Source organism: Scyliorhinus canicula, chromosome 3 (genome assembly GCF_902713615.1).
Source record: "Scyliorhinus canicula chromosome 3, sScyCan1.1, whole genome shotgun sequence".
Classification (NCBI taxonomy): domain Eukaryota; kingdom Metazoa; phylum Chordata; class Chondrichthyes; order Carcharhiniformes; family Scyliorhinidae; genus Scyliorhinus; species Scyliorhinus canicula.
Window position 1 is genome coordinate 73,897,742 of NC_052148.1, and position 12,354 is coordinate 73,910,095.

The window sequence follows — 12,354 nt, forward strand, 5'->3', positions numbered from 1 at the left end:
TATTCAAGGTGGAGGCTGTTTATCTCCTCCTTCATGAATTGGTAGTCGTCAGCAAATAGAGGGGTGAGGGGTTTGCAAAAAAATTAAAAGGGACACATGGGGTAGGAAGATTGGTTGTTTATTACAAAAATTATATAAAGTTAAATTCATGTATATTGTAAAATGGAAAATGTCCTAAATATATATATTTTTTAAATTATCAATTTAACAATTGCACAAGAGACTTTGTTTCATAAGAGGTATGAAATGCACAACATGCCCATCAGAGATGAAACAGGAAAAGACAGATCCAGTTTTGAAGGGAAAGCATTTGATCACTTCGCATACATGTACTGATCAGCCCAGAATTATTTTCTTTCAGACTTTCAGCATTTGTTTGGCTATCTCTTGATGCTTATTTATAGTGTAAATGGTTGATGGCATTTTATCACATTACACATGCAATTGCTAAGCTGTGATTTAACATCGACCGAATTGCTAGAAATAATGTCATTGGGTTAAACTCTCTTTTAACTATCATGGTTTTAGGGTGCAGCAGCCAATCCGGACAGTGAGGAGCAGCAGCAGAGGTTAAGAGAAGCTGCTGAAGGCTTGCGAATAGCCACCAATGTGGCAGCACAGAATGCCATCAAGAAGAAACTAGTGAACAAACTAGAGGTGGGTAAAGAAACAAATGGCTTTACAACAGTGAGTTTCATCAGTAGTTAAATTTAATAGTTCAGTAATCAGATTTGCATGTGGTCGGTTGATTGACTCGCTTAATGAATAAGTTAATAGCTCAGTTGTTCAAAGCACTTGTGAAAAGTGACATTGATACACACTGATCAGGATGGTCTATCACCAAAAAAGATTTTGTAATACCATGATTGATCAAGGTAGCTGATTCCAGATACTATGTCTGCCAAATTTGGGTTGCCTCGCCGATCTACCTGTGAAAAACGCATCTGTCCATGACCGTTCTCTATCTTCTCTCTGCCATCTGAGCGTTTATCAGTCTTTGCTTGTTGAGCCCTCTTTCTCACCTGGCTGCATTCTCTTATAATAATAATCTTTATTGTCACAAGTAGGCTTACATTAACACTGCAATGAAGTTGCTGTCAAAATCCCATAGTCAACACATTCCGGCGCCTGTCAGGTACACAGAGGGAGAGTTCAGAATATCCAAAATACCTAACAGCGTGTCTTTTGGGACTTGTGGAAGGAAACGGAGCACCTGGAGAAAGCCCACACAGACACGGGGAGAACGTGCAGGCTCCACACAGGCAGTGACCTAAGCCGCGAATCGAATCTGGGACCTTGGAGTGCTAACCACTGTCTATTCAATCATATAGAACATAGAACAGTGCAGCACAGAATGTCCTGCATGTCCTGGTTTATTTTGCCTACTGTTGGCCTTGCGCTTGGTTGGCTTCTTTCTGTGAGGGCTCTGTGATAGATTACTGTTTTGCTTTCTGACATCAGTTGTGGCTGCCCTCCATGTCTGCCTTCAGTCTCCGTAGCAACCTCTGCTCGAGCAGGTCAACGGTGGTATGGCCAACAAACATCGCAAGAGGGGTGGCAGGCCTGAAAATTAGGTGGCAAACTGTTGAAGTGTGAACCCAGGACTTGATGCCTGACAATAGTGGAAGCATCCTGCGGATGGAACTATATCATGTCGCAATCAATGGATTGTGCCAAAGCTCTACAGTGCTGCCACACCAGTCACAAGTGTTAGTGGAGAATCAAACTCCAAATGGGAGGAGGAGGTACCATGAACATTCTCGGCCTCAATCATGGCAGAGCCCATGTAATGTGAGCACCAAAAGGAATGCTAAAGTGATTGCAGCTAATTGCAGTCAGACGTACTGATGGATGATTCTTCCTGAGGTCTCCACCATCACAGGTGCCTATCTCAGCTTTGTATTCACTCCATGGGCTATCAAGAAACAACTGAATGCGCTGGGCATAACAAAGGCAGTGGGCCGGCACAATATTCTGGCCATAGTGCTAAAGAAGCATGCATCAGAACTAGCTGTGTCTCTGGCCAAGTTATTCAGCATTGCTCCAACGCTGGCATCTATCCAACAATGTGAGAACTTTCTCAGTGTTCTGTCCACAAAAAGCAGGACATTTATAACTTGGCCAATTAACCCCCAATCGGTCAACTTGCAAAAATCAACAAAGTAATTGGCATTCCATCTAGCAGCTTAAATAACCATTCCCTTCTCTGACAGGAAACCCTTACTGGAGCATGTAGCATCGATAAGATACATTGCAGCAAGTTGCTCCTTAACTATACCTCCCAAGCTCAATTCTGCCTCACAGAAGGATATGGGCAGCAGGTACATCGGAACATCGCTTCTAAATTGTCCCAGCGCCATACATCTCCGGGTTGCAATCCTGGAATTCCCTATTATCAGAGTTGTAAAGTACCTTCAGCTCATGGACTGCATTGATTTAAGAAGGCAACAAATGCCTATAGGCTGAGGATGGATTTTTCATTTTCAAAATACAACATGAATTATCATTTATTGATGTGAAACTGCCTGTTTTGTGCAATGCATCTAAGGCTTTTTATTGTTCCACCATCCATTCTGGTAATCTGTTTATCACTTGGTTAGTAATTTCTCATAGGATCCCTACTGTGCAGAAGGAGGCGATTCGGCTCATCGAGCCTGCACCAACCCTTCCAAAGATTGCCCAACCTAGGCCCAATCCCCCGCCCTATTCCTATCTCCCCACCTAACCTTTGGACACTGCGGAGCAATTTAGCATGGCCAGTCCACCTAACCTGCACATCTTTGGACTGCGGGAGGAAACCGGAGCACCTGGAGGAAACCCAGGCAGACACGGGGAGAATGTGCAAAAATTGACAGTCATCCGAGGTCAGAATTGAACTGGGGACCCTGTCATTGTAAAGCAGCAGAGCTAATCACTGTGCCGCCCCATCATTGTTGGAATCTTCCTTGGCCCACTCCTATTCCTTATCAACATACTGCCCCTCCTATGAAGAAACAGCATCAAGTTCCACATTTACAGTGAAGGCACTCGACTATACTTCAGTGGCACCCCACTTGACCCCTCCGCTGCCTATAGTTTGTCATGCTGCTTGTTTGACATGTGGCATTGGGTGAGTAGATTTTTCCTCCCAGTAAAGGATAAAGAATTAAGTCATTTTTTTGGCCTTCAACGCAAGGTATTGTGTTGGTGGAATTGTAGCCATTCCATCCCTCTCCCTGGTCACTGTTTGAGGCTGATCTGCTAATGTCCTTTCAGGAAGGAAACCTGTCATCCTCGCCCAACCTGGCCTACATATGACTTCAGCCCCAAACCAACTTGGTTGACTCATAACTGTCCTTTGCAGCGGATTTGAAAGCCATTCAGTTGTGAAGACTGCCCACCACCACTATTTCTCTAAGGACAGTGAGAGATTGGCAACAAATGCCAGCCTTGCCATCAGTGCCCACATCCCGAGAACCGAGATTGTGTTGAGTGCATTACTGAAATGCAGATAGATAACGAGCAAAATCCTTTCGCAACAATGTGGTCTTTCTTTATCCTGGTATTGTGAGGCTGCTAAACTCCTCTAGTTTTACAACATACTGAGAAGGTAATACTGGTGGAGGGTATAATAAATCATTAAATGTGACTTTGTTGACAGTGACTTTTTTATATTTTCAGAATGCAGCAAAACAGGCTGCAGCTGCTGCCACTCAGACGATTGCCGCTGCTCAGAATGCAGCTTCCTCCAATAAAAACCCAGCTGCACAACAACAAATGGTTCAAAGCTGTAAGGTGAGATTCAGAATTACCATTTGTAGATTTCCTTTATATCATTTCTGAAAGAAATGTTTTGAAGGCCAATAAGAACTGCCTTATCCTTAGTTACTTTCCTCTGCTACTTCCTTCAAGTTGCCTTTTAAAACCATCCTCTTTGTCCAAGATACTGATTATCTGTCCAAATATTTGCTCATGTGACTAGGCATCAAAATGTGTTTCAAAATGTGCCAGTGAAGTGACTTGGGACATTTTAATATGCTAAAGGCACTAGATACTAGTTGTTGTTGGTAACCAAAGGGTAGGAGCGAGTGAAATGCTTATTACTGCATGGCACCTCCGTAAAGCCATGTGGGTGCTCCCTACTGAGTTATTCTGGTGATTGTTTGGCGGAGCAATGCCATCATATTCATATCATGGAATTTACAGATCATATCATTGAATTTACAGTGCAGAAGGAGGCCATTCGGCCCATCGAGTCTGCACCGGCTCTTGGAAAGAGCACCCTACCCAACCCCACACCCTCGCCCTATCCCCATAACCCAGCAACCCCACCCAACACTAAGGGCAATTTAGCATGGCCAATCCACCTAACCTGCACATCTTGGGACTGTGGGAGGAAACCGGAGCACCCGGAGGGTACGCACGGGGAGAACGTGCAGACTCCGCACAGACAGTGACCCAAGCTGGGAATCGAACCTGGGACCCTGGAGCGGTGAAGCAATTGTGCTAACCACTATGCTACCGTGCTGCCCCCGAACAGAGCAACCTGTATGCGGCAAGCTTTTTTGGAAAAAGAACTAGCTTGTGATTTTTTTTTTTTGTCATCATTACTTGAAAATAAGCACGTCATTGGTTATTATTTTGGAGAGAATTCCTCCTGTAGTTGGCATTGATGTGTTATAATTATATGCATTATATTTCAAGCAACATTTGGTAACAAACCTGTCTTAGAGAGCTCAGGTGTCAGATTGATAATTATTTAAATGTCAATTTTTCATAACTAATGCAGCTGTCAATGTTGAAGATCTAAATTAAATTTTGTCCGTTAATCTGTGTTCAAATAACCGGTTTCTGAGCTGTATCTTCTGCCCAATCATCATTATGTTTCACTTGAGCCTCCTCCCATTCTTCCTCATTATTACGATCCTAGACCAGACCCCAACATGGCAAGGATACTGGGCAGAAACCCCAATGTTTACACTAAGAAGTAAGGATATTGTATATTAAACCAAACTATATTACCAACGCAGCATTGAAATATCCATAACTTTGGTTACTTGTTTTCCTCCTGATGTCTTCTCCTTTGTCACAGTGTGGATTTTTGTGTTCTCACTGCACTTCTGTGAAAGGCGTTCGGATGTTTTTCCATGTTAAAGACACGTGGTTGAGATAGGCTCCTCATCTAGCAGTGTCGCTTTGCAATGCGATGTAATGTTTAGCACTACTCAAATGTTTATTTTAATTGTGATTTTGTGTTTTGCAGCTTGTTGCTGAGCAGATCCCAACGCTGGTCCAAGGTGTACGCGGCAGCCAATCACAGCCAGACAGTCCCAGTGCCCAGCTGGCCCTCATTAGTGCAAGCCAGAACTTCCTCCAGGTAATACAATTATCTGTGAATGGACTTCTAGCAGAGCTGCTGCAAGGACATAAACCCATGTTCTGTTTATGAGACATGTCTAAATGTTAATTGAATAGGAATTATGAAGCTGGAAGTGTTGATTCTCCTTTTAAGTTAGGAAAAGTAGCTAGTCTGTTTTTCCAAATTTTAAAACAATCATGGAGATTGAGTTACACAAAACAAGCGTTATGACTATTGACCATTGTACAGGAATAAAGCCAATGCTTACTGTTTGAATTGTACAATGCTGAGTTCATACTCCTGGGGAAAGAAGAGCACAATAGGGCTGTATGGTCTACTCCTCCTATTTCTTATGTTATTTCTGGAATACCTGGACTACATTGATTTGTGTCAATTCCTCAGCCTCACGGATCTTTCCATTGTTTTAAAGTGGCAAGCACTGCATTTACTTCCTGGCTGATGGTGCATTCAACATGAGTACAGAAGCTAAAATTGTGAAGGTGGGGACCTCATGTAAAAACCATTGTAAATAAGACACAAACCCATTTGTAAATATCAGATATTGGGCTGTTACTATGTAAAAACTGGAAATAGTAACAAAAATATATATTTTTTAAATAAATAAAATGACGGGCCTCAAAGGTTTTAAAAAAGAAGTTAACGTTGTATCCAAGTAACTGGATCAAGTGGATATTGTTCAGATATTCCTTTGGCTCTGGCGATTGAGGAGCTAAAGCTTTTGACAAGATAGTTTGACAGTCCACAAGGTCCCAAGTTTGGTACTGATCAATTCCTGTGCTGAACACAGGGTGTCTTAGCTATATTCCGTAAAGATTCTTGGTGTTTCACAACTATCTAAGATATCTTTGAGAACTATAATAACTATAAAAAATAGTCTTTATTGTGTATCATGTAACTTAAGCAAAGAATCTTGTCATTGCATGGAATGTACAACTTTTAGAATAGGGGATCTGAGACCACTCACTCATGTTCTTTGATGAGACCTGTGTTGGTGACAGTGGTTTATATTTGATTCAGTATAAACAATGTTGGTCATTCTCATGTCTGAACAGTAGTTTCTACTCTTGTTAGAAGTGTGATCTCCTAGGGCAGCACGGTGGTGTAGTGGTTAGCATTGCTGCTTCACGGCACCGAGCTCCCAGGTTTGACCCCGGCTCTGCGTCACTGTGCAAACATTCTCCCCGTGTTGCGTGGGTTTCGCCCCCCACAACCCAAAGTTGTGCATGGTAAGTGGATTGGCCACGCTAAATTGCCCCTTAATTGGAAAAAATGAATTGGTACTCTAAAAATTTTTTAAGTGTGATCTCCTCATGATTGCCCCTGATGGCTGCGTCTCAGGCACCATGTGTGTTGGTAACATACGGGTGTCTTTGCCAGTCCACCCTCCCACACTGTTTCATCTGTGGGATGGTTCCAAGTTCCTGACTGAATGCAATCCTCCTTAAATGCTTTCTTACATTCTTTCCACATTGCAAGTCCATAATAGGCTTTGCTACAATTTGAGCTTTCCAGTTACAAAAAAAGTTCCATTCTCACCTACCTACCCAGTTCAGTGTTTCATGATCCCGAACTCCACCTATTTTTTCTACTCGTGGATGCTATCAGTTCATTGATATTTTAACACTTGTGTATTGTCAAAGCAAGTAAAATGTGGTGTCTTTGGTACCCAGCTATCTTGTCTAAGACTCGAAGCACTGCTATTTTCTATGACCTTTTTATCTGTGACCAAGGTTATATCTGTTGGCTCTCATTTCCAGGCTCTTTGCTTTCACAATCCACAATTATTAGAAATTAGAGCAGCAGTGGGCTTACTGAAGTTTGCTTTTTAAACATTTGATTCATTTAAAAATTGGCCATCAGTAAAATGGGCCTTAGTTCCTTCCAAGTTCACCTGTCAGCCACTTCTTACTGAGAGGCGTCACAAAAGGGTTACAAGCAGGACCCAGAACTTCCTGTCACTTGCCATTTTAACTCACCATTCTGTTCTCATGTTCACATGTCCATCCTTGGCCTGCTGCAGTGTTCCAGTGAATTCCAGCATAAACTGGAGGAACCTCTTCCAATTAGGCATGTTACAGCCTTCCGGACTTAACATTGAGTTCAACGACTTAAGACTGTGAACTCTCTCCTCTACCTTCACCCCATTTTTACTTCTTTCAACATATTTTCATTTCATCCATTGATCTGCTTTTCCCTCGCCATTGTCTCTCTCTCTTCTCCTCTCTACTCTCCTCCCCACCCACCCACCCGGGCCATTTGTTCCCTGTTCCTAGTTGATGTCCTTTGACACACTGCTCACCTTTGTTCTGCCATAAACCCATTCTGATCTCTTAATGTGCCACTATCTGCACCCTCCTTAGCCATGATCATCACCATTTACAATCCCTTTGTCTTTCTGTCCATGACATTTTTGTCAATCTCCACCTATCTCTGGCCCCCGATCCAGCTCCACGCGCCCCCTCCCCACAGCAGTATAACTCTGACCCCATTTCCAGTTCTCTCCAGCTTTGTGATCCAAACTCAAAACATTAGCTCCCTTCTCGCTCCACAGATGCTGCCATGTCCTGCTGAGATTGTCCAGTATTTTCTGTTTTGGTTTCAGATTCCTCACTAATTTGCTTTTATTAAATAAAGTACATATCAGTACAAACATCATCATCAAACAATTAGTGAATGCTGTCAGTTTGCTTTATTTAATTAGTTCTTGTTGATTAGCAAGAAAAACTGATGCCGGGATTTCCTGGAATTCTTGCACAACACAAACAAACCATTTGGCCCAACCAGTCCGTGTGAATGTTTACAATCCACTGGAGCCTCTGGTTTTGTTCTTCCCCACAATTGGAAACAATTGCTTTTTGTCTAATCTATCAAAACATTAGTCATTTTCCGCTGTTAGATCACCCGCCAGCCTTTTTCCTTTAGAGAGCCTGTTCATCCTTTTACTGATGGGTATAGCTTCACATTTCTGGTACCATCCTCGCCATTTTTGTACCCTCTCTGCTTCCTCCATCCTCCTTGTGGAATGGTGGCCAGAATTGTGTACACCGCTTTTAAGTGCTATTTATTCCTTGTTTTGTAGCCTGGTGCTAAAATGGTTGCTGCTGCCCGAGCTACAGTGCCGACTATCGGAGACCAGGCCTCAGCCATGCAACTGAACCAGTGTGCTAAGAACCTGGCAAACACCTTACAAGAGCTGCGAGCAGCTGCACAGAAGGTGAGTAAAATGTTTAAGAACTTGGTGGGTGTTGATTTAATACAGTCAACAACAGGAGGGTAGGCTGCATCTTTCCATTCTGCTTCATGATTAAGATGAGGCTGGTTGTCAAAATGAAAATGTGTGGTTGGGTGGGTGTGAGTGGTGTGTGTATGTATTGTATAAAGAGCTAGTATGTCACGAATAAGATGAATAATCTCTAACATAAAATCATATCTGATTTCCCCCTCCTTCAAATTTCTGCCCTCCTTTTGTGTCATGCTGGTTAAAGTATTTTACTAGAACGACACAAATTTTCTCCTTAGTTCTCAGGTTATCTCCAGTAAATATTAAAGTCAGGGAGATGAGCTATTTCAGGTTTGGATTAATAAAGTATGTTATGAAACAAAATGGACAGATGTGTTCAAATACTTGATTATGCGGAATCACTAGCTTTCGAAGCGTAGCTCCTTCCTCAGGTGAGTTGTGGGCCTCACTCATCTGATGAAGGAGCTATGCTCCGAAAGCTAGTGATTCCAAATAAACCTGTTGGACTTTAACCTGGTGCTGTAAGACTTCTTACTGTGCCCACCCCAGCCCAACGCAGGCACGTCCACATCACAAATACTTGATGACAAATCCTCCAAAATACATTATTTTTTAAATACACGAAAGTACCACCCTTTTTTTTTTAAAATAATTTTTATTGAAATTTTTTACAGAAAATATAACAACAAACAATGAAAAGCAACAATAAAAACACCAAAGCATTTGTAACACCCCCAAGGCTGTATCAACGCATGTATCTCACCCCACCCCCCCCAAACCCAGTAAACAACAAGAGAACTTAAAAATAAATTAAAATTAAATAAGCAAACATAGTCAAACCCCCCCCCCCCCGGGTTGCTGCTGCTGCTGACCCAGTACCCTATCGCTGAGCCAGAAAGTCGAGGAAAGGTTGCCACCGCCTAAAGAACCCTTGTACCGATCCTCTCCGGGCAAATGTGACCTTCTCCAGCTTAATAAAACCCGCCATGTCACATGTCATTGATCCAGGTCTCCACGCTTGGGGGGTCTCGCATCCTTCCACTGTAGCAAGATCCTCCACCGGGCTACTAGGGACGCAAAAGCTAAAACACCGGCCTCTCTCGCCTCCTGCACTCCCGGCTCCACCGCAACCCCAAAAATCGCGAGACCCCAGCCTGGCTTGACCCTGGATTCTACCACCCTCGACACCGTCCTCGCCACCCCCTTCCAAAACTCCTCCAGTGCCGGGCATGCCCAGAACATATGGGCATGGTTCGCTGGACTCCCCGAACACCTGACACACCTGTCTTCGCCCCAAAGAACCTACTCATCCTAGACTCGGACATGTGGGCCCGGTGCAGCACCTTTAATTGGATGAGGCTAAGCCGCGCACATGAGGAGGAAGAGTTAACCCTCTCCAGGGCATCAGCCCATGTCCCATCTTTGATCTGTTCCCTCAGTTCCCCCTCCCACTTAGCCTTTAGCTCCTCTACTGACGCCTCCTCCACCTCCTGCATTACCTTGTAGATATCAGATATCTTCCCATCCCCGACTCAGCCCCTGAAAGCACCCTGTCACTCACCCCCCCTTGTGGGAAGCAAAGGGAATCCCTCCACCTGCCGCCTAGCAAATGCCTTTACCTGCAGATACCTGAACATGTTCCCCGAGGGGAGCCCAAACTTCTCCTCCAACTCCCCCAGGCTCGCAATCCTCCCATCAATGAACAGGTCCCTCAGCTGTCTGATGCCCGCTCTGTGCCAACCCTGGAAGCTCCCATCAATGTTCCCCGGGACGAACCGATGGTTCCCCCTTAACGGAGCCTCCATCGAGCCCCCCACTTGAAATGAAATGAAAATCGCTTATTGTCACGAGTAGGCTTCAATGAAGTTACTGTGAAAAGCCCCTAGTCGCCACATTCCGGCGCCTGTCTGGGGAGGCTGGTACGGGAATCGAACCGTGCTGCTGGCCTGCTTGGTCTGCTTTAAAAGCCAGCGATTTAGCCTTGTGAGCTAAACCAGCCCCAGGGGGCTAAACCAGGGGGATATAAACATATCCCCCAAACTTCCCCCCTATGTCGCCTCCACTGCCCCCAAATCTTGAGGGTAGCCGCCACCACCGGACTCGTGGTATACCTCGTAGGAGGGAGCGGCCACGGCGACGTTACCAGGGCCCCCCAGGCTTGTATCTCCACAGGACGTCCTCTCCATCCGTTTCCATGCTGCCCCCTCCCCCTCCATCACCCACTTGCACACCATCGACACATTGGCCGCCCAATAATACCCCGAGAGATTGGGTAACGCCAGCCCCCCACCATCTCTACCCCGCTCCAAGAAGACCCTCTTCACCCTCGGGGTCCCATGCGCCCAAACAAAGCTCATGATGCTGCTAGTCACCCTCCTAAAAAAGGCCCTAGGGATAAAGATGGGCAAAAAACTGAAAAAGGAACAAGAACCTCGGGAGAACCGTCATTTTGATGGACTGCACTCTACCCGCCAACGATAGTGGCACCATGTCCCACCTTTTGAATTCCTCCTCCATCTGCTTCACAAGCCTGGTAAAATTAAGCTTATGGAGAGTCCCCCAACTCTTGGCCACCTGCACCCCCAGGTATCTGAAACTCTTCACTGCCCTCTTAAACGGGAGCCTCCCAATTCCCTCCTCCTGATCACCCGGGTGCACTGCAAATACCTCGCTCTTGCCCAGATTCAACTTATAGCCCGAGAAGCTCCCAAACTCAGCCAACAGCTCCATCACCCCCGGCATTCCCCCCTCTGGGTCCGCCACATACAACAGCAGGTCATCCGCATACAGCGATACCCTATGTTCCTCCCCACTCGGCACCAGGCCCCTCCACCTCCCCGACTCCCTCAGCACCAAAGCCAGAGGTTCTATCGCCAGTGCAAAAAGCAAGGGGGACAGGGGGCACCCCTGCCTGGTCCCACGGTAGAGCCTGAAGTACTCTGATCTCCTCCCATTGGTAACTGTATTCGCCATCGGGGCCTCGTAGAGCAACCTCACCCATTTGATGAACCCCTCCCCGAATCCGAACCGCTCCAGCACCTCCCACAGGTACCCCCACTCAACTCTATCAAACGCCTTCTCTGCATCCAGCGCCATCACTATCTCCGCCTCCCCCTCCACCGCTGGCATCATAATAACATTTAACAATCTCCGCACATTCGTGTTAAGCTGTCTTCCTTGACAAATCCTGTCTGGTCCTCGTGTATCACCCCTGGCACACAGTCCTCTATCCTGGTGGCCAGGATCTTTGCCAGCAACTTAGCGTCAACATTGAGGAGCGAGATTGGCCTGTATGATCCACACTGCAAGGGGTCCTTATCCCACTTCAGGATCAGAGAGATCAGTGCCCGCGACATCGTCGGGGGCAAAGCCCCCCCTCCCATGCCTCATTGAAGGTTCGCACCAACAGGGGGCCCACCAGATCCGCATACTTTGTATAAAATTCCACCGGGAACCCATCCGGCCCCGGCGCCTTACCTGACAGCATTTGACCAATCCCCCTGACTACGAAAGTACCACCCTGACCTCTACTGTGATATTGAATTACTTGTAACACTATAGTCAGTAAAAGATACTTTTTCTCCATCTAGGCACAAGATGCCTGTGGTCCATTGGAAATAGATTCTGCTCTGAACCAGATCAGAACACTGGAGAAAGATCTGAAGGAAGCAAAAGCAAATGCAGCTGAAGGGAAGCTCAGACCCCTGCCTGGAGAAACGGTAACAAGGCTAGCTGCCTACGGGTTCTATGTTTG

The 12,354-nt window shown here is 45.4% G+C and overlaps 1 protein-coding gene across 4 annotated transcripts in view; it reads left to right on the forward strand.

The window, feature by feature from the left end:
- Positions 1 to 12,354, forward strand: part of tln1 (talin 1) — a 287,368-nt gene that overhangs the window by 176,580 nt on the left and 98,434 nt on the right. For all 4 annotated transcript variants that reach the window (XM_038790731.1, XM_038790732.1, XM_038790733.1 and 1 more), the window contains 5 exons: positions 529 to 657; positions 3,661 to 3,774; positions 5,243 to 5,356; positions 8,439 to 8,573; positions 12,191 to 12,319. In XM_038790731.1, coding sequence (XP_038646659.1) covers positions 529 to 657; positions 3,661 to 3,774; positions 5,243 to 5,356; positions 8,439 to 8,573; positions 12,191 to 12,319 — 621 coding nt within the window. The remainder of the gene's footprint in view (positions 1 to 528; positions 658 to 3,660; positions 3,775 to 5,242; positions 5,357 to 8,438; positions 8,574 to 12,190; positions 12,320 to 12,354) is intronic.